Source organism: Rosa rugosa, chromosome 3 (assembly GCF_958449725.1).
Source record: "Rosa rugosa chromosome 3, drRosRugo1.1, whole genome shotgun sequence".
Classification (NCBI taxonomy): Eukaryota; Viridiplantae; Streptophyta; class Magnoliopsida; order Rosales; family Rosaceae; genus Rosa; species Rosa rugosa.
In genome coordinates this window covers 35,992,932-36,016,107 of record NC_084822.1, presented here as the reverse complement: position 1 = coordinate 36,016,107, position 23,176 = coordinate 35,992,932, and the positions used below count along the sequence as shown (strand labels likewise).

Below are 23,176 nucleotides of genomic sequence, written 5' to 3'. Positions count from 1 at the left end.
TTCTGCAACCTCCTCTTTCACCACCTCTAGACCACCAAATGGCGAGCTGCGAGCATCGATAGACTCGTCTCTTCCTCCTTATCACGCATGTGGGAGTTGTTTACGACGATTTGGCCGGAAATGTGGAGATCGAAGCCAACATTTTTACTGTAGCAAATTAGTCAACGCCGATTTCCGGCCACCTCCAGTCATAAACCCAGGTCCATTAGAAGCGCCTTAAGCCGCTCTTCATGCTCGCCAAGTCTCATAACCCAGATCGAAGCATGGAGGAAGAAAGCATAATTGGAAAATTTCACTGTACATCGGAGTGCTTAATTGTTCGGCTACTTCAAGGTATTTTCTGACTTTGTCACAGTTGAGAAAGTGATTGGAAATGTTGAGATGATGCTGTGGATGAAATTTGGTGGCCAGAGGAGGTGGTTGACCGCCGCGTTGACCGCCGTTGACCGCCCACTGACCGCCGCTTGTGGCGGCGTATTCGACCATATTTTGAGTTTTTATTATCTAGGTGATGATCTACGCATCCTTACGAGCGTTTTGATATATTACAAGGTCATTTTAGAAAACGTTGATAAATAGTGAATTTATGTTTTGACGTTACTATTTAACGTTTTTACGTTTTATCTTCGGTTTACGATCTGTGAGGATCTGACCATCGGTTTTACTTCAAATTTGGATATGATGATCTTATGACTGTCCCAGTGGCTTTGTGTGGTCATGGGCGAAGATCCGACCGTTGGATCTTCGTATAAATGTAAAACAATGATTCGGAAGGCGATTCGTGAGAATCCGACCGTCAGATTTTCGTATAATTTTATGGAGATGTTTGTTAGAGTGATTCAAGAAGATCTGACCATTGGATCTTTGTGATAATTTTGGAGGATGATCCTAAGGGCGATCCGTGAGGATCCGACCGTTGGATCATCGTATAATTAGGATCCGACCGTTGGATCATCGTATAAATTCGATCTGACCGTTGGATCATCATTAAATTAGAATCCGACCGTTGGATTTCCGTATATGTGTTGTTTATGAATGATTGCTAAGTTAAGATCGTATCTGACTAGGTGATTGACGGTTTGAGTTGGTGGACGATTGTGGATCGTATTTTGAGCTGAATTGAAGACGCAGCGGGATTATCGAGGTGAGTAAACCTCACGTGGTTCATATTACGAACCCAATACAATTAATTGCTTTATTTTGTTGCAATCATATGAACTATTGTTGGTGTTACTAGACATTCCTGTGTGAATGTCTGTATATATATTATTACGTGAAATAATATGTATTGTTGGAGTTGTGTTGAGTTATTGTTGAGAAACAACATATTGTGAGAGGTATTGAGTTTATTGTTGAGAAACAATATATTGTGAGAGGTATTGAGTTTATTGTTGAGAAACAATATATTGTGAGAGGTGTTGAGTTTTATTGTTGAGGAACAATAAATTGTTGTGATCTGTGGAGATCACTAGGTCACGAGGTGACCATGGCATCTATTAGTGAATCACGCTCTCGTACCGGGCTGGTGGTTATTAATAGTATTAAATCGTAATCACGTCTGTGGCCGGACGAGTGGTTACGTTCAGTTAGAGCTCTAGTCTGTCTGCCAAATGTGGAGTGACCTTATGAGTGAAATTGAGAGTAACTCATAAGTGTCAATATATATATGGTAACCTTATGAGGGAAATTGAGAGTAACTCATAAGGGTCTATATATATATATGAGTCTGTCTACCAAATGTTGGGAAATCTTATGAGCGAATTTGGGAGTAACTCATAAGTGTCTATATATATATATATATGAGAGTGAGTGATCTTATGAGCTAAATTGAGAGTAACTCATAAGTGTATATATATATATATGAGAGTGAGTGATCTTATGAGCTAAATTGAGAGTAACTCATAAGTGTCTATATATATATATGAGAGTGAGAAAGTAACGTGGGTTTGTGGTGGTCTTGTAATTTAATAAATCAACAGTTCTTTCTTGTTTACTCATACTAGCTGTCAAAAGCTTACCGGGTTTTGTGTTGTTGCAACTCCCGGTACACTATTCAAATTGTGTAGCGGGTAATCCTACAGGACAGGAGAACCAGGACGGTGACCGTGCGGTTAGAGCAATTGTTAGAGTTTTACAGCAATTGTAAGTTGTGAGGTGTGTTATGCTCATTTAGAGCTTTACAATATTGCTTGTGAGAGTGAATTGTAATAATGAACTCGAGGTTTCGAGATTTGGAGTTTGTGTACCTTGTGGTGAGATTATATTGAGAAAAAAATTCAGAACGTTTATTTGATTAAGTGGTTTAATTCATGTTTCGGATTTGAATTTATTATTCAAAATTCGGGGCGTGACAGTTTGGTATCAGAGCGTAAGGTGCATATTTGGTGATGTGTCAATACCTTCCGAGTGATGGCCCGTCTGCAGCGGATCCCCATCGTGTGCTCTTTGGTATTGGCTAAGTCATTGGGTATGCGTGAGTGTTGGGAGTTGTTTAGGCCGCTAGGTCGTTTAGGGAACGTGAATACATTCCCTATAGTATTGACTTGGTTAATATGAATTTGTATTTGACTTATACTGTGTTTTAAGTGTTATACATGTATTAGCCAAGCATACTATACTCCTTAGGTGATGGAGATTCGAAGGGGTTGTACTTAGAACCTTACAGTTGTCTTGTAGGTTCGTATTGGAATAAGTTCAGTGGCCGCGAGTTACAATCCTTGAGGAATAGGAACCTCTTGATTCAACTCTGTTAAGTCAACGAGGATTGTTGTATGGAAGTGAGGTTCTTTTGGATGTTGAAGTGTTTGGTTGAAGGCATGATGTGGACCTATGCACGTACCTAGTGTGGATACGAGTATTAATGGATAGAAAGTTGCCTTCTTAAGTTGGACGTACATATGTTTTTGGATGAGATGTACATGTCAAATAATAGATATCTTGTTTTGTAATGAGATGTCCTTGTGGAGTTTGTTAGTAGGGTTGAGGTTAGGGAAGAAATTATTGCGGTTACTTCTTCCTTGTGCTTGTAAGTTGTTAAGCAGGGTTTAAGGTGCGAGACAAGAATTTTATTTTGTGCTCGATGGTTAGAGAGGAGAGACCATTGTTTTGGGTTGTCGTTGAGTACTATAATTCCTTCAGAATCAGGATTGTTGGTAGAATTGGAATTAGTAGTAGTTTTGGTGATTCTGAATTTGAATTGAGTTCGCGAGATGTGTCTTATATACGTGGTTGATGTTACTTGCATCATTTTGGAACGATACGTTACGATTCACAAGGAAAACTGGATTTGAAATTTATTCATTTGAACACCATGGGTTGATGACCTGACCGTGACTTGTGAATATAGTTTTGTTCAAGTGAATGAAATTGAATTTTGTGGCCTTTGTGTGGTGAACTAGTTTTCTTAAAGTTTTGGATCGTAGTATGGAGATGGGCTGCAGTGAATTTGAAGTTGTTGTGTGTTTTAAGTTTAAGTAGGCGGGACACTTAAAGTTTTGCAATGGAGTTGATTTTGGTGTAATTAATTGGGAGAGTTAGAATCTGTTCTTGTGAATGATGTTGGATGAGAGTGTGTGCCTTTGGTGATTGATTTTAGGTGTTATAGTTAAACGCAATTTCGGATATTGATTTTAGTGATTTTGTTAGGTATCCATAGTGGTTCAAGTGAATTACTATGTGATATGGAGTTTGATTTGATTTCTGAATCGCTAAATGTTAGGGATTGAATTGTGGTGAGTTTTTGTTGAAACAATTGATAGATGGAATTATCGAGATTCTATAAGAGTTGTAAGAGTAACTCTAAAAACGTGGGTTTTTCCTAGCTAACTCAGGATGTGTTTAGCTTTATAAATCCCTAATCCTATCGATGAAATTGTTGTGTTTGGTTTGACTCAGAGGATACTAGCTAGACCTCGATGCGACTTAATTGATTGTTGGATTCTTTTTGAGTGATTGTTTTTATTGCATCATTATGAAAGATGTGTGCAGTAGAGTTGTTTATGGTTTTGAAAACAGTATTGGGTGACCAAGGTTCGATCCTTGGTGTTGTTGTTGGTTAAACAAACAGGAAAGAAAACATGCACACCATCTTATTGAGTTTATATTACAAAAAAAAAAAAAAAAAAAAAAAAAAAAAAAAAAGCGAGGACTATGCTATACTAAGCATAGTCAGCAGCTCCGGATGGGTTGAGGCTGAGCTCAAGAGAAACGTTTGAGCCACTGTGGTAACCGCCTGAGCCACCAGAATAGTAACCAAAAGCGCTACCTTCCTCGGAAGTAGCCTTCAGGTTACCAAAGACGTCCTCGCCGTGCACGGGGAACAGAGGAAGAGTTTGAACCTCCTGGTGATCTCCTCCTCGTTGTTGCAGGGATGTTTGTCCTCCTGTTGTGCCAAAAGAGTTGTACTGGTATTAGTGTTGAAGTGTGAGGAAGAATACGAAACAAAATTTAAGTAAATAAATCCTTCATTACCAGTAGAATAGGTGGAACCAAAGTTGAGATCAATGGATCTACCATCATCAGTAGAACTAGTGGACCCAAAATTGATGTCAATGGATCCACCAGCTGGCCCAAAATTGATGTCGATGGATCCACCAGCACCAGTAGAACCAGTGGACCCAAAATTGAGATCAATGGATCTACCAGTACCAAGAGAACTAGTTCTCATGGGCACTGGAGCAGCCTGATTACACCTATTCATCTGCTTCTCTCGAGCCCTGACGTTCTGGAACCAAAAGTAAATGTTCTTACCCTCAACATACCCATACTGGTTCAGCTGGAGACAGATCTCGTGAATCTGCTCTGTAGTTGGGCACTTAAATCCCTTGACATAGTAAAGATCCTTGAGGATTCTTATTTGTTCTGGAGTAGGAATCCACCTGGTACGGCTTCGCCAGAAATCCATGTTGGCACTACTTCCAGCTGCTTGGGTGTTTCCTCCCTCCTCTGTTGGTTGCTGTTGTTGTGGTTCCATTTGTTGCGGGGTTTGGAGCTCCATTAGTTGCAGAGTTCGTGGCTCTTGGGTCATGGGGTGAGAGGATGTGGAAATCGAGGAATACATGGTTTAGTGTTTGAGGGAGATTTTGTTAGAAGGATTGGAGTTGTTGAACTGGTGATTGGAGATCTGAGATTCTCAGAGGAAAGATGAGATCGAATCTTCAAATGGAAGAAAAGATCTGAGAAAGAAGGAATGAAGATTTGGAGGAAAAGATTGAAGATCTGAAAGTTCAGAGGAAAGATGGGATTGAATCAACTAGATGGGAGAGAAGATCAGAAGAGAAGGATTGAAATTGATGAAGAAAGGATTTGAGTTTCGAGAGGAAGGCTGCAGAGTTTGAGAGAGAATGGCTGGGGAAAATTTCTTTTCTTTGGTGTGAACAGTTTTTCTCCAGGATGCACCTATTTATAGAACGAGGTGAGCAGATCTCCACCGTTGGATGGACGATCTCTGAGATTCAATCCACGCGTTGGATTAAAGTCGCCCCGAAACTCGGAAAAGCTGTTGGCGCGTGGAGAGCGTGTAAGGGGACCGAGGGAATCTCGAGGCGCTGTGGCAGACAGCTGTAGCCGAAAGCAGATTTGACTGCCGTAAATCACGGAAGGGATAAGCCGTGACACAAGTGGGCCGTACTTGGGCCTGTCTCGGATCAAGGCATCACTGTAGCTGTGGGTGGAGGCCTGATGGGCCGAGTTTCAGAAACAGTTTTGGACATGATGGGCCGAGTTTCTGAAACAGTTTTGGATGAGTTGGGCCGGATTTCTGTAACAGTTTTGGATACGTTGGGCTGGGTTTCTGCAACAGTCTTGGATGTTTTGGGCCTAATTGTTTAAACAGTTGAAACAGTTGGTTTAAATAAAAGGATTTGTATGGATAATAACGTGAGCAGCCGTGCTCGAGTGGTTGAGTGTACAGTTCGTGTACAAGAGGTCTGAGGTTCGAACCTCGCCTCTCGTTTATTTTTATTATGTTCATTATGACATAATAAGTATAAAATTTGTACACATTATATTAAGCACAGCTTGTGCTCCAGTGGTTGGGGGACAAAGGTTTCGTGCGGCAGGTTGAGGTTTCGAACCTTGCCTTCCCCGTTATTTTATTTATGTCACTTATGACATAATAAATATAACACGTGAGCATATATTAATGAAGGCAGCTCTTGCTTCAGTGGTTGGGAGCAAAACCTTCGTGTTTGAGGTCGGGAGTTCGAACCTTACCTCTTACAAATATTTTTGGATCTCGTATATGCTTGATATACGACGTATATACGGTATGTACGGTATACATACGTATATACGGTCTGTACGGTATGCATACGAATATACAGTTGTACGGTATGCATACGTATATACGATCTGTACGGTATGCATACGTATATACGGTATGTACAATTTCATACCGTAGCCGAGTTGGAAGTTGGTGGGCCGATTGGTAGGCCCAATTGTTCGGCCCGAATGGTAGGCCCAAATGGTAGGCCCAAATGTTAAGCCCAATCGTTCGGCCCGAATAGTAGGCCCAAATGTTAAACCCAAAGTGGTTTGGGCCAGTTCGAAATGTGGATGGTTCGGTTTCTTCGGCTCAATTGGCCAGCCTTAATGCTTAGCCCAAGGATTGAGCAAGCCCAAGTCATCATCACTGGGTCACATGTTTTATTGGCGTGCTTTGGAGAATGATTTGTTTTGAGTGATGCTAATTGAGTAGCGAAACGCTTTGTGGGAGTGTTTACTGTGCTTGTATGCCAGTACAGGGTGAAGATCTATGTGAGGATCTATGAGATAATCTCTGTGAAGATCTAAGTAATGATCTATGTGATGATCCATGTGATGATTTTGTGTAATTGATGTGGAGTGATGTTGAGCAGTTGTGTTGTGAGTTTACGTTTGTGATGAAAGGATTTAGTGGCCATAGGAATGTATTTTTATACAAAGGGCAGAGGCTTTGTAGATTACTACAGATTTGGAAAAGATGGAGATTCTATAGTTAGGTCAACCTTAATCGAGAGGAATTGACTTACGCTTAAATTTCGGGACGAAATTTCTTTAAGGAGGGTAGATTGTAATACCCCGAAAAATCCAAATTAAATTATGTGGATTTTTAGAAATGATTTCACGATAGTGGGAGCGAGTACGAGGCTCGGAGGAATTGTGGAATTAGTTCGAACGATTAATTTTCGAAAAACGAACGTTATTTAGGGGGTCTCAAAAAGTGACTTTTTATACATTGGGAATTTGGGAAAACTTCCTTCATGAAAGTTGTAGAGGACATTAAACCGAGTGCGTGCATATGTGGTACGTAAAAATCGGAGTTCGTATGCGAAAGTTATAAGCAAAATATGAAAGTTACTGTTTATGGTAGATTGGTATAAATTTGAAATGTTACTGTAGCCAGGTAACTTTTCTTTCTTTTCTCTCTCCTTCCCCCGTGCTCTCTCAGTCTCTCTCTTCTGCAACTCTCTCTTTCTCTCTTCTGCAACCTCCTCTTTCACCACCTCTAGACCACCAAATGGCGAGCTGCGAGCATCGATAGACTCGTCTCTTCCTCCTTATCACGCATGTGGGAGTTGTTTACGACGATTTGGCCGGAAATGTGGAGATCGAAGCCAACATTTTTACTGTAGCAAATTAGTCAACGCCGATTTCCGGCCACCTCCAGTCATAAACCCAGGTCCATTAGAAGCGCCTTAAGCCGCTCTTCATGCTCGCCAAGTCTCATAACCCAGATCGAAGCATGGAGGAAGAAAGCATAATTGGAAAATTTCACTGTACATCGGAGTGCTTAATTGTTCGGCTACTTCAAGGTATTTTCTGACTTTGTCACAGTTGAGAAAGTGATTGGAAATGTTGAGATGATGCTGTGGATGAAATTTGGTGGCCAGAGGAGGTGGTTGACCGCCGCGTTGACCGCCGTTGACCGCCCACTGACCGCCGCTTGTGGCGGCGTATTCGACCATATTTTGAGTTTTTATTATCTAGGTGATGATCTACGCATCCTTACGAGCGTTTTGATATATTACAAGGTCATTTTAGAAAACGTTGATAAATAGTGAATTTATGTTTTGACGTTACTATTTAACGTTTTTACGTTTTATCTTCGGTTTACGATCTGTGAGGATCTGACCATCGGTTTTACTTCAAATTTGGATATGATGATCTTATGACTGTCCCAGTGGCTTTGTGTGGTCATGGGCGAAGATCCGACCGTTGGATCTTCGTATAAATGTAAAACAATGATTCGGAAGGCGATTCGTGAGAATCCGACCGTCAGATTTTCGTATAATTTTATGGAGATGTTTGTTAGAGTGATTCAAGAAGATCTGACCATTGGATCTTTGTGATAATTTTGGAGGATGATCCTAAGGGCGATCCGTGAGGATCCGACCGTTGGATCATCGTATAATTAGGATCCGACCGTTGGATCATCGTATAAATTCGATCTGACCGTTGGATCATCATTAAATTAGAATCCGACCGTTGGATTTCCGTATATGTGTTGTTTATGAATGATTGCTAAGTTAAGATCGTATCTGACTAGGTGATTGACGGTTTGAGTTGGTGGACGATTGTGGATCGTATTTTGAGCTGAATTGAAGACGCAGCGGGATTATCGAGGTGAGTAAACCTCACGTGGTTCATATTACGAACCCAATACAATTAATTGCTTTATTTTGTTGCAATCATATGAACTATTGTTGGTGTTACTAGACATTCCTGTGTGAATGTCTGTATATATATTATTACGTGAAATAATATGTATTGTTGGAGTTGTGTTGAGTTATTGTTGAGAAACAACATATTGTGAGAGGTATTGAGTTTATTGTTGAGAAACAATACATTGTGAGAGGTATTGAGTTTATTGTTGAGAAACAATATATTGTGAGAGGTGTTGAGTTTTATTGTTGAGGAACAATAAATTGTTGTGATCTGTGGAGATCACTAGGTCACGAGGTGACCATGGCATCTATTAGTGAATCACGCTCTCGTACCGGGCTGGTGGTTATTAATAGTATTAAATCGTAATCACGTCTGTGGCCGGACGAGTGGTTACGTTCAGTTAGAGCTCTAGTCTGTCTGCCAAATGTGGAGTGACCTTATGAGTGAAATTGAGAGTAACTCATAAGTGTCAATATATATATGGTAACCTTATGAGGGAAATTGAGAGTAACTCATAAGGGTCTATATATATATATGAGTCTGTCTACCAAATGTTGGGAAATCTTATGAGCGAATTTGGGAGTAACTCATAAGTGTCTATATATATATATATATGAGAGTGAGTGATCTTATGAGCTAAATTGAGAGTAACTCATAAGTGTATATATATATATATGAGAGTGAGTGATCTTATGAGCTAAATTGAGAGTAACTCATAAGTGTCTATATATATATATGAGAGTGAGAAAGTAACGTGGGTTTGTGGTGGTCTTGTAATTTAATAAATCAACAGTTCTTTCTTGTTTACTCATACTAGCTGTCAAAAGCTTACCGGGTTTTGTGTTGTTGCAACTCCCGGTACACTATTCAAATTGTGTAGCGGGTAATCCTACAGGACAGGAGAACCAGGACGGTGACCGTGCGGTTAGAGCAATTGTTAGAGTTTTACAGCAATTGTAAGTTGTGAGGTGTGTTATGCTCATTTAGAGCTTTACAATATTGCTTGTGAGAGTGAATTGTAATAATGAACTCGAGGTTTCGAGATTTGGAGTTTGTGTACCTTGTGGTGAGATTATATTGAGAAAAAAATTCAGAACGTTTATTTGATTAAGTGGTTTAATTCATGTTTCGGATTTGAATTTATTATTCAAAATTCGGGGCGTGACAGAGGGGGTCGCGGCTGGGCTCGGGAGAGAAATGGGGAGAAATTTCTGGAGTTCCAGAAATTCTGTCCTCATTTGCAATATTCGGATTTTTTTTTCATATTTATAGAAAATCCCAATTTTCAAATATTCGTAACTTATTCATACGAACTCCGAATATTGCGTTCCATATGTCCACGAACTCGTATCGACGCGCTCTACAACTTTCATGAAGGAAGTTTTCCCAATTTCCCAATGTATAAAAAGTCACTTTTTGAGACCCCCTAAATAACGTTAGTTTTCAAAAATTAATCGTTCGAACTAATTCCACAACTTCTCCGAGCCTCGTACTCGCTCCCACTATCGTGAAATCATTTCTAAAAATCCACGGAATTTAATTTGGATTTTTCGGGGTATTACAAAAATCCCCAGCGGGGCGGAGCTCCATTGGATACCCGCCCCTAATGGGGGGAGAATTCGGGGACAAATGGGGAATGGGGATGGGGATCCCCAATCCCCACTATCTAAGATTGGGGATGGGGCGGGGATGGTATTGTAATCTCCATCCCCAAACCCGCCCCAATAATATATACATATATTTAACTTATATATATTTTAATTTATTGTTTATAATATAAATCGCAAATATATACATTTATTACTTTACTTTAATATCTACACTTTTATTTTAATGATGTTTTGACTTTTGCACTCATTGAATTATGATTTATGAATTTAATTATATTTTAAATTTATTTGTTGTAGATTTTGATTTTAAAAAAGGCAATATGAGAAAAAATTATTTTATTTATTAAATTCTTATTGATTTGGGGAGGGTTTGGAGACTTAGTCCCCAATGGGGATGGGGACGGGGAATCCCCAATATATTTTTATTGGGGATTGGGGCGGGGATGGGGGTAGAGAATGACCCTGGGGATGGGGATGGTATTGTGATCCCCATCCCCAACCCGCCCCATTGCCATCCCTAATCTTGAGGCACGCGGTGACCGAACATGGCTGCCCCCATCGAAATACACTTTATCCAATGATGAGAAGACACTAATGTGCAAAGTACTTGAGTCGGTTCGGGTTTCTGATGGATTTTCATTGAACATTCGTAGATGTGTAAGAGTTGATGAAAGAAAATTGGTTGGTTTTAAATGTCATGATTGTCATATAATCATGCAGTATCTACGTCCAGTGGCCATCCGTTGTTCACTAAAACCAGACATAACCAAGGTGCTATTGGAACTCAGCGCATTTATCAGACAATTATGTACTAAAGTTGGTACTGTGGACCATTTTCGTGATTTGTCAAATCGGATTGCTGAAACACTTTGCAAATTGGAGATGATAATGCCACAATCTTTTTTTGACATCATGGTACACCTTCTAATACACTTGGCAGATGAAGCAGCAATTGCAGGACCTGTGCAATTTCAATGGATGTACCTGATCGAAAGGTATGTCAATTAATATATTTTTGTTCTAAAATAGCTACTTCTTTTTTTTGAAAAGTTAAATACCTACATTTATATGGTTTATATTTCTGATTTATATATGTATAAAAAGAAAATTAGTTCTCTACATATATTATATTATAGTTATATAGTTATATATATATATTTTTTTTAGGGAAAATGAATCAGGTTCCAATATATTACGACGTCACTGCGTCAAACTAGAGGGTTACAAGCAACCACTCATAGTACAAGTACAAGCACAATACAGACTGCGTAAAGCAGCCAAAATCTCCTAACGAAACTGCAAAAAGCAGCCAAATTATTACTAACCAAACTAGAAAAGAAAAGCAACAAGTAAAACACCCAACACCTATCAAACCCTCAATCAAAGCCACTGATATAACAAGCATTGACGCCTAAGACCCTTATGGTGTACATCGCACCTCATCAAAACAGCATACAGCAACGATCAAGGGCAAAAAGGGGATGAGTCGAGCCATGCTCAATTATTCAAAGCAAGAAAAGGGAAAAGCTACCACTCTCCCAAAAGCCTAAAACAGGCCTGATCCAAATAGAAAAGGAAATAAGAGAAAGGGCTGCTTAGCTAGACCACAAGGAGCGGCCCAGGCAGGCCAAGGCCCAACATTGGCCAAAGCCCAACTCTTACCCCTCTCCTTCCCAGACTCGGCCACCCTAGGCTTCGAGAGAGCAGCCTCCAATCACTAGTCTGGCGGCCGGGCGTGGACCTCCACCCTGGCCATGGTCAAGCCTGGACCCCGACCAGTACCCTGACCTAGATCAACCGTGCCTGAAACACACTGGTCGCCGCCTCATCTCCGCTAATAACAAACCTCGGATCACCGCTCAAAACACCGCCCAAAAGCACAGAGCCCTGATGCAACCCCCGCCGCCAAGAAGGATCACTCCGCTCCCTCCGGTCTGCACCCTCAACCGCCACAGCCTAAACCGCCACCGATCGGAGCCGTCTCAATCTTTCCTGTCGAAACACCGATCTGGAAACAACTCCGCCGACGAATCCAGAGGACTGCAGCGCCGCTCCTTCCCCTCGCCGTCGTTGTCCCATCGCCGCCTAGTCTGGGGACCGTGAGATCGCCGCCGCCAGCTATCGAAACACTAGGTTTCGCAAGCGAGGTCGCTCCGAAATCTCCGGAGGCCTCCTCTAGGATCCAGATAAATTGTTCTCACTTTTATTATTATATAGTTTTATTGACAACATGACATGTATATATATACACCCATGATTAAATGTTGTCGTTATTCATGCTGGTAGGCACACATATCTGATGTAAAACTTCACATCTCTAGATGAGACAATAATAACTGGCACTAGCATTTATATAACAATTTAAGTGATTTTTTGCTCGAGTATGTCCTCATTTTTTCTTGACCAAAGCTAACTCTGAGCTTTCAGTGCAACAACATTAATAGGCCGGTGTATCTCAACTAATACAGTTAGTTGCTTTGACATTCGCTTAGCTATTGGTGTTTAGGCCTTATATATACCAACTACCCACTTCTTAAAAAGAAAACGCCAAATGTGGTAATTGCAAACATATAAAGGGAAGAGGAGACCTTGACATTGATTTATTGTAATGAGTTCCAGATTGGTACAATATATGACAACTATGCTTTTTGAGAAGCTGGCATGGCAAGATTTATTGCTGCATGCTTGGTAAATTCTTCCATTGCTGAGTATTTGTTTAATCTGGGTGAGAAAGTTAACGCCTGCCTTGCCTGTAATTAAATAACAAACTCTATAATTAATACGTCGAGGAATTATTTACAGATTATTAGTCCAATTATTAAAAATGTGATTACCTGCACACATTTGGATTTGTTTGTAACTCTTTGTATCTTTGTTTATTCTCTCTCTTACCTGCCCACCTTCTTGTGTATCTACTACATATTTTAAATATACAATTTGTTGCACAGGAAATTTCTCATGGTAAAGAGCCAGATAGGTGGGAGCTATTTAAATTAACACATCAAAGGAAAAGGTCCCAAGAACCAATCGATGCGGCATCTGCAAGGGCAATTGTAAGCTATTTCCTCTATAGCTTTATTATATTCGTAGATGTTTAGTCTCTCCTTTGCTTATGGTCTATCCATTATATTTGTTGTAGGCGGATTTCGCAGAGGCTGAACAAAAGAGGCTAAGCATGAATGTTGACATCACTGCTCCAGAAATCCGTGAAGAAATGTATGTTGAAGTTCTTGGTAAGGAGAAGGGAAACAAAGTGAGAGGTGTTAGAGTAGGGGTTACTTGGGATGAAGTCCCTGGAATCCATGTTGAAGAGCGAGGAGTATCAAGAGAAGTAAAACAGTTGCAAGAGCAATTGGAAGAGCAAGTGAAAAAGGCACAAGAGAAAGAAGCACACATGATGGAGGAACTACAAAGCAAAATGGTTGAGCAAACAAAACGGATGGAACAAATTTTTGAAGTAAGGTGCATAGAGATGGCACTCCAAAAAATGGGAGAGATGTTTAAACAATGCAGAATATCAGTGGATACACAAGAAGACGTCATGCAAACAATGTCTCAGTTTGCTCGGGACACGTCTCAAAGGCCATCGACTGTTGCTTTTTCACCAGATGATGACGTCTACCGTCCCACAATGCCATTTGATTGCCCCAATATGCAAATGGATTAATCAATTGCACGATTTACTCCTAGTTTTACTTCTTCCTTACACGATTTGCAGGATTTTACTAGTTGTCTACCACATATATATTGTTACTGATACTGATAATCAATTGCTTCTGTCTCCAATTACTGAACAGGAGATTCACCATGCTATTTTCCAAATTGGAGGCCTTAAAGCCCCAGGACCGGATGGACTACATGCTTTATTCTATCAAACTTACTGGCAGGACATTAAGTCTAAGCTGATTCCTTTATCCAAGACTTTTTTTACACACAATACTCCTTTACATTTACTTAATACTACTAATATTGTTCTTATTCCTAAAAATGAGGATCCACATCTTGTTAACCCTTTCCGGCCAATCAGTTTATGTAATGTGAACTACAAAATCATTTCGAAGATTGTAGTAAATAGACTTCGTCCTTTATTAGTTAAGTGTATTTCTCACAACAAGGGAGCATTTGCAGCTGGTCGCTCTATTTTTGACAATATACTCATTGCGCATGAGCTTTTTAGTTCTTTCAATAAAACTAAAAATAGACACGGCGCCATGGCCATCAAGCTTGACCTTGGAAAGGATTACGATTTTCTTTACTGGTATTATATTGAACACTGTCTTCAGAAATTTGGTTTCAATTCGCATTGGGTTGCCCTCATCATGAATTGTATTACTTCAGTCACCTTTTCTATTGTTCTCAATGGTAAACCTCAATCTTCCTTTTCCCCTTTACGAGGAATTAGACAAAAAGATACTTTATCTCCTTATATTTTCATCCTAGCCTCTGTTAAGAACCGTTAATCAGAACTTTGAACAACCTCTCTCTTAATACTAAGAATCAAATTGGATTACTTAGTTCTCCTAATGGCATTAGGGTTGCCAATTTATGTTTTGCTGATGATTGTCTTATCTTTGCAAAGGCTACTAATACTGCTGCAAGAAAATTTTTAGGGTTAATTACAGTTTACCCCCATGAGGTTTGGGGGTGTCATCATTTCACCCCCTCTACTTTTAATTTTGACTTTTTACCCCCTAAACTTTCCAATTTCAATCAGCCGTATCCAATTTCTCCTATTTCGTCCAAATTGGACGTTAAGTCTGACCCTTGAGGGTTAAAATGGTCATTTCAACATTAAAAAATAATAAAAAAAATAAAAATAAAATAAAATAATTTATTATTTTTTTTTTATTTCTTCTTTTTTTTTAAAGAGTTTTTATTATTATTATTATTATTATTTGGTCTTCAACCTATACACCATAAGTTATAACAAGCAGTAAACAAAAAAACCTCGTATAATAATGTTCTCTCCTCTCTAGTCTCTCTAGAGTTGTGAGGGGTTGGCCTGTACGTGTTCATTCACGGTGGGGGGTGCCTTGTGGTAAATCTCTTTATGTTCCGGTCCCTTGGAGTAGGGTGGTCGGTTGTTACTTCAACGTTGTCCCTTATGGAGGAGGTGGTTGAAGGCTTTGCAAGGAAGATGGCGATCACCGATACAGATGCAGTGGTGGTGATCCCAAAGGAGCAACTGGGGAAAAAGCCTAAACGATGGTTTTTGGTGGGGGACCTGATGACAAAAAAGCCTTACCGGAAAGATTTGTTAATTAACACGATAAGGGGTTTGTGGCTTCCGAAAGTGGGGCCGCCGGACAGATCCCGTATCACGGCGGTGTCTCTTGATGGCAGCAATAGGATTCTCTTCTCCTTCACACAGGTGGAAGACTTTAAGTGGGCTCTGCGAGGCAGTCCGTGGTCGTTTGAAAATGCACTGTTTGCTATTGCAGTGACGGACGGGTTGGAGGATCCATTGACGACTTCGCTCCGTTTCCAGTTATTCTGGATCCGAATCCGAGGGCTCCCACCTAGATATATGGATGAGGATACAGGGGCGGATATAGGGAATGTGGTTGGGAGGTACGTCAAGACGGCGACTGACCGGTTTGGAAACTGCTTGGGAAGCTTTCTGAAGATCAGGGTGGGGATTGATGTGGAGGCTCCATTGAAAAAGTGGATCGACTTCCAGCCGGCTGGTGGAGTGGGGAAACTTCATGACATTGAGTATGAAAGACTACCCCATTTTTGCTTCTACTGTGGTCTTCTCTCGCATACAGGGAAGAGTTGTCCTCTCCGAGAATCTGGCGAGGTTAGTGAGTCGGTCTATGATACGTTGCTCAATGCAGAGAGGAAGGAGTAGTGGCTTGCACAGCAAGAAAGAGAGCGGCTCACACCACAGGAGAGTGGGCCAGGTGTGGGTACTAGACTGGGGTTGCGAAAACAGAAGCCAAAGGGGTGGAGAATGTCAGCGCCAGAACTACCGGAGACCGGAATTGTCCGATCAAGGGAGGAGATGGAGTCAGGGGAAGCTAGCCTGACAGTTCAGGGACTAGATGTGATGGAGGTGGATAGAAGGGTGTTAGTGGAAGAGCTTCAAAATGGCGGAGAATAAAAAAGAAGGTGTCTGGAAGGTTTGGGTGGTTGTCGGCACCGTCCACCACCAATGTCGGAGACGGCGACGACATTGACTCTTTATGAGGTGCCTGTAAAGGAATGTGCGAACTTACAGGAAGCATTGATGGAGCTTTCAAGTCCTGTGAATCAAAATGGGAAGGAAGAGGTACGTCCAACGCAATCGGGGGTCCCTAATTGCATGGAGAATTTATCAGCAGTTAATATGGGCGGGAGTTTAGAGTTTGAAGATTTATTGACAAAGGAGCCGGTTAATGAGGACGTGATTGGGCGAAAGGAGGATTCTGCGGTATTGGTTTATAGCCGGATTAGCAGGGACGGGTCTCTGTCTGCAGTTAAGGATAGGGATAAGTCTTGCCATGATTCGCGGAGTGCTTGCTTGGACAAAGAGGCGGGAAAACAAGAGTTAGTTTTGTTGGAGTTTAAGTCGGACACTGGGCCTAGGTCGGGGGTTAGTGAGCAGGCCCAACTAACTCCCATGCATTCAAGGCCTGAGAATAGTTCGACAAAGAAAGGAAAACTGACCACGCAGAATGGTTTTGCAGTTCGTCGTCAAAAGACAAATGTGGGGAAGAAATCTACAAAGAATAGCTCAGGGTGTGCTAAACATCCCTCCGTGATGGGTCCGACTTCGACCCGTCACGAGTCATGAATGCCCTATGCTGGAACTGCCAAGGGATTGGGAACCCTTGGACAGTCGATGGACTTAAAGGGTTGGTGACCCTCAACTTTCCCAAATTGGTGTTTTTATCAGAGACTAGATGTACGGTTAGTGAAATGGATTCTGTTTGTAGGAAGCTTGGATGGCGAAATGCGTTTACTGTTAACTGCAGGTTTGTTCGGAAGAAGCATGGAAAACGAATTAGTAGAGCTGGTGGGCTTTGTTTATTGTGGAATGATGATGTTACAATATCTTTAAAGTCCTACAGTGACAATCACATTGTTGTTCTTGTTAAAGAGATGTCAGGGCAACAAGTTTGGAGGTTTACAGGTATTTATGGGCAGCCCAAGGTGGAAAACAGGCATCTTACATGGACTCTGATAAAGAATCTTGGTGGCCAAGGTAACTATCCTTCGCTCCTTGGTGGGGATTTTAATGAGATCATCTCATCGATGGAAAAAGAAGGTGGCCCCTTGAGAGGGGAAAGACAGATGGATGGCTTTCGTGGAGCTCTAGAGGCTTGTGGTTTGAAGGATTTGTTTTTCTCGGGATCACAATTCACTTGGAGGGGGAATAGAAATGGTGAGGAGATTAAAATTAGGCTGGACCGGTTTGTCGCAAACCCAAGTTGGTTACAAATGTTCCCGGCAGCAAGAGTGGTGCACTTGAATCCAAATGAATCAGACCATCTTCCCATTTTAGTTCAGGTTAGATGCAAGAGACGCAGACGAAAAAAGAGGAAAAAGAAGTTTCGTTTCGAAGACTTTTGGCTTCGAGAGACTGATTGTAAAGATGTGGTTGAAGCAGGTTGGGAGAGTGCTACGGGGTCGTGCCCTTTTACAAAAGTATGTAACAAAATTTCCAATACAAGGGAAATGTTGTTGAGTTGGAGTAGGACCCGGTTTGGCAAGCTACAAGAAGAGATAAAATTGGTTAGAGAGAAATTGGCTGTTTTTTATGATAGCACGTTGTCCTCTCCTTGTTTGGAGGAACGGGTTGCACTTGAAAAAGAGCTGCAGGAGCTGTTGCAAAAGGAGCAAATTTTTTGGCAACAAAGGTCTAGAGTACTTTGGTTAGCTGACGGTGATTTAAACACAAAATATTATCACCAGAAGGCTAGCAATTGGAAAAAAAAAAAAAAAGAATACTTGGAAGGGACTTTTCAACGAGGAAGGAGTGTGGTGTAGCGATGAAAAAGAAATGGAGGAGATTATTCTACGTTACTATGACATGTTGTTTACTTCATCAGTGCCTACTCTGGGTGAGGGTGATTTGAGTTTTGTGACAAATATAATCTCGGCTGAGGAAAATATGAGGCTGAATAGTGCGATCACGGAGGCGGAAGTTTATAAAGCTTTGAAACAGATGCACCCCTCAAAAGCTCCGGGGCCTGATAGGTTTTCCCCGGCATTCTACCAACAGTTTTGGGACGTTGTGGGTTTGGATGTGGTGGAAGCAGTGAAACAATTCTTGCAGTCTGAAGACCTACTCAAACAGATCAATTGCACTTGGGTAACCCTAATTCCAAAGGTGAAGACTCCGGAGTTTGTTCATCAGCTCAGACCCATTAGTTTGTGTAATGTTCTATACAAGATTGGGTCTAAAGTCTTAGCAAATAGATTAAAGCCCCTATTGGATGAGATCATCTCACAACAGCAGAGTGCGTTTGTTCCTGGAAGATTAATTTCTGATAATTCTTTGCTTGCTTTTGAGATCTCCCATTGTCTCAAGCGTCGTAGAAGAGGTAATGTGGGTTATTGTGCTCTCAAATTGGACATGAGTAAGGCCTATGATAGGGTAGAATGGAACTTTTTGGAAGTAGTCTTGGGCAAATTGGGTTTTGGAGCTAATTGGATTAGATGGATTATGGCTTGTGTTCGTACAGTGACCTACTCGTTTCTGGTGAATGGTGATCCGTGTGGTAATATTAAACCTGCTAGAGGACTTAGACATGGGGATGCAATATCGCCGTATTTGTTTCTTTTATGTGCTGAGCTGCTGTCAAGAATGATCAAGGAGGCGGAGCGGAATGACCTTATGCATGGAGTTAAAGTGTGTCAACAAGCACCTGCTATTAGCCATCTTTTCTTTGCAGACGACTCGTTTATTTTTTCTAAAGCAGAGACCATTGATATTTTGAGTATGAGAGATATTTTCCAGAAGTATGAGCAGATGTCTGGGCAAAAGATTAATTATGAGAAGAGTTGCATATCGTTTAGCAAGAATGTTCCGAGATGGAAGCAGGATGAGTTGGCTCTTGTGTTGGGCGTGAGAAGGGTGGATAAACACAATAAATATTTAGGGTTGCCAACAGAACTCAGTTATTCTAAGGATGAGGCATTCAGGTATTTGGTGGATAGGGTGAGGACAAGGACGCAGGGTTGGAGGGACAAAACTCTAAGCACGGCAGGAAAAGAAGTGTTAATAAAAGCTGTGGTGCAATCTATTCCTACATATGTGATGAGTTGTTTCGAATTACCTAAACACTTATGTAATGAGATGCATCGACTGATGGCTCAGTTTTGGTGGGGAGAATTTGGAGAGGAGAGGAAGATCCATTGGGTGGTGTGGGAAAAGCTTTGTGCACCAAAAAAGGAGGGTGGTTTAGGGTTCAGGGATATGCACTTGTTTAACACGGCCTTGCTTGCCAAGCAAGGCTGGAGGTTAATCTGCAGGCCGGACTCTTTGCTTGCTCAGGTATTGAAGGCGCGCTATTTTCCTAATACTGATTTCATGCGTGCTGGATTGCATAAGGGGGCGTCTTTTACGTGGAGGAGTATTATGCATGGGAGGGAATTGTTGAAAAAGGGTTTGAGATTTCAGGTGGGCAATAGGGAAGATATTTCGGTTTGGAATGATCCATGGGTTCCCTTACCCTATCATTTCAAACCTTTTTCTATCCCCATGTAGGGTACGGAGGAGTTTAGAGTTGCGGATCTTATTGATGAAAAGACTGGGGACTGGCAAGAATGGCTATTACATGAGCTGTTTACATCGATGGAAGTGGTGAATATTATGAAAATTCCTCTGAGTCTAAGTGGAGGGGCTGATAGGCTTGTGTGGCATTTTGATAACAAAGGAAGGTATAATGTGAAAAATGGGTACCATGTTGCTCGTGTTACGGACAGTTTGGAGAGAACGGCTTCTGGCTCAAGCTCAGGGGTTGCCCGTGCAAGATTGTGGGGAAAGCTATGGAAAGTTAACGTACCACCTAAGGTACGTATGCATGCATGGCGTCTGGTCAAGGGAACGTTACCCACTCGAGCTGCCCTAGTTAAGAGGGTCCAGCTCTCAGACGTGAAATGTGTGTACTGTGCTAATGGAATAGAAGATAGCTTACATTTGTTCAAAAACTGTGATGCTTTGAGAGCTTTCTGGAGGCATAGTTCGCTGGAGTTACAACCCGGTAAGCACCCCTCTATGGTTCTTGATATTTGGTTTTGGGATATGATTGATGCACTTAATGGTGAGAAGTTGGAATATTTCTTGATGGTCCTGTGGGTGATTTGGATGGAGCGAAACTATATGGTTTGGAAAGGGTCAGCTTTCAACAACAATAACATGCATGCATGGGCTACGTCTTTTCTTGATGAATATAAGCAATTACATAAACGTCAAGGAGGCAAGGCCAAGAGACCGCTCACCAAGTGGACTTGTCCTCCAAGAGGAAGGTTGAAAATTAATATCGATGGAAGTTTTTGCGTTGAAAATGGTGGAAGAGGTGTGGGGGTTGTGGTCAGAAACTTTGAGGGAACGTGCATAGCTAGTTTTGCAAGACCTTTTCACTCTGCACAATCAGCCATTCATATGGAAGCTGAAGCTCTAAGGGCGGGATTGTTGATTGCAATCCAACAGGATTGGAAGGAAATTGAAGTTGAAAGTGACTGCGTGAACTTGGTGAGTGCATTACATGCAACTGATGAAGATTTTTCAATCATTGGACGGATCTTAGATGATTGTAGAAGGTATGTTAATGCTTTTACTTTGTTTCATTTTCAACATATAAGTCGCGAAGCAAATGGTGTGGCCAATAGATTAGCCCACCTTGCTAGATGTGGTAATTTAGATGAGTTTTCGTTAGAGGAGACACCTGTTATTATTCAGGACGTTCTCTATGAGGATCTTTGTAATATTTCTTATGTAGCTCGGGGTTCAGATTATATGTCCCCCCCGATGCAAAATTTTAATTCAATAAATGAAACCAGGCGTGGGGCTAGGCCTCCCAGCTAGGCTGGGTTCCAAACCCTTTTAAAAAAAAATAATAATAAACCTATTATAACTTGTGGCGTATAGGTTGAAGACCAAAAAGAAAAAAGAAAAAAAAATACTCTTAAAAAAAAAATGAAGAAACAGAAAAAAAAAAAAAAAAAAAAAACTAAAAAACAGAAGAAAAAAAAATATTTTATTTTATTTTATTTTTATTTTTTTATTATTTTTTTTATGTTGAAATGACCATTTTAGCCCTCAAGGGTCAGACTTAACGTCCAATTTGGATGGAATAGGAGAAATTGGATACGGCTGATTGAAATTGGAAAGTTTAAGGGGTAAAAAGTCAAAATTAAAAGTAGAGGGGGTGAAATGATGACACCCCCAAACCTCAGGGGGGTAAACTGTAATTAACCCAAATTTTTACATACAATGGACCTTTTTAGTAGAGCTACTGGTCAGCAGATCAATTATTATAAGTCTACTCTTTATTTTTCTCATAATGTTCCTAATGCTTCTAGAATTGCTATAAGTAATATTCTTCAAATTCAACATAAGGCTACTATTGGGAGATACCTTGGCATTAATAATATTATCTTCTGGAAAGATCCTATTAATTCCAAAGATCTGATCCTTAAGACCATGATGCAAAAGAAGCTTGCTGGTTGGAAGGCTACTACTTTATCTAAGGGTGGTAAGATCACTCTGATTAAAGCAAATCTCTCATGTATGCCTAACCATGTTTTATCCTGTTTTAAATGTCCTACTTCTATTACAAATGCTCTTGATAATGAATGTAGGAATTTTAACTGGGGTAATAAATCTCATTATCCAATTTCCTGGTCTTCTGTTTGCACTCCTAAAGATAAGGGCGGCTTAGGTATACGCTCTTCAAAGCACTTTAATCAGGCAGCTTTAGCTAAGTTAGGTTGGAAGGTTTTAACTGATCCTGATATATAATTGGTGGGTGAAACTAGTTAAAACTAAGTACCTTAGAAAGTATTATTTTTGGACTGTTCAGAAGAAAGCTAATTCTTCTTTTGCTTGGAAAGGTATCCTTGACTCTAGTCCTTTACTTACTGAAGGTGTTTGAACCCAAAATGAGCATTTTGGCCTGACAAGGCATGTCTTGGAGAAATTGAGCCAATGTCAGTGGCTCAAGCTATATATTGTCGACAAGTTCGAAATATATTATTTAGAGGCTAAATAAAGCCTACCTGCAGAATTGTGGAAGATTATGCAAGCTGCAAGAAAAGGCACGTCCATGCGAATATTCATACTCCATTCAATTAAGGAATATGGCATGCACGTGGGGAAGCATTCAACTACATTTCATGGTGGCCAACAGGGATTACTCATCATGATTCCATTAGTGCTTAAGTGTTTAACCCACCATGATTCCATTAGTGCTTAAGTGCTTAAACCACCATGATTCCATTAGTGCTTAAGTGCTTAACCCATCATGATTTGTTTAAGGCCAACTACTATGGCTTGGTAGCCTATATATAGAGGTTACGACGAAGTAACAGAACACACACACAACACAATTCATCAATTAATCTCTACGATTATACAAGCCTCTCCGGAGCAACCCCTCACTTTCTCTTACCGGTGATCACACTCCAGTCCTAGTCTTCTCAGGAGCCGACTGTCAGTGCCACCAAACCCTCTGTCAAAGTGCTTCGGTCCTAGTCTCCTTGGGAGCCGACTGTAGTACCGCGACCACAACGGTTACGGAACCAGCCAAGCAAGGGTAACGCCCTCGTAAACCAGCCAAGCTAAAGTCACGCTTTAGCAAGTTTTCCCCACTTCCCAGTGATTTTCGCTCTGCTCGATCTACGACGTCGAGTATCGATTGTGTGATTTTGAAGAAGCTTAGCAAAAGTCCTCACCACGAGGCACAAAGAATCCCGCGACGAGGTTGGTGCTC

General features: G+C 41.0%; 2 protein-coding genes and 1 long non-coding RNA gene across 3 annotated transcripts in view; all 3 read left to right on the top strand.

The window, feature by feature from the left end:
- Nucleotides 1-3,082, top strand: part of LOC133736805 (zinc finger CCCH domain-containing protein 12-like) — a 34,433-nt gene extending 31,351 nt beyond the window's left edge. Inside the window, exons 5-6 of the transcript XR_009859747.1 lie at nt 1,068-1,144; nt 2,067-3,082. The gene's annotated coding sequence lies outside the window, so the exon portion shown is untranslated. The remainder of the gene's footprint in view (nt 1-1,067; nt 1,145-2,066) is intronic.
- Nucleotides 3,083-7,421: 4,339 nt separating this feature from the next.
- On the top strand, nt 7,422-9,794 carry LOC133735181 (uncharacterized). The gene is made up of 3 exons (XR_009858823.1): nt 7,422-7,793; nt 8,528-8,604; nt 9,527-9,794. It is a non-coding gene; the product is annotated as an uncharacterized LOC133735181 (long non-coding RNA).
- A 1,436-nt stretch (nt 9,795-11,230) lies between these two features.
- Nucleotides 11,231-14,144, top strand: LOC133737658 (uncharacterized). Its single transcript, XM_062165172.1, has 3 exons — nt 11,231-11,251; nt 13,205-13,309; nt 13,396-14,144. Exons 1-3 carry the CDS (start codon nt 11,231-11,233, stop codon nt 13,921-13,923), a joined length of 654 nt encoding a protein of 217 aa, XP_062021156.1. The 3' UTR covers nt 13,924-14,144.
- The last annotated feature ends 9,032 nt before the right edge of the window (nt 14,145-23,176 follow it).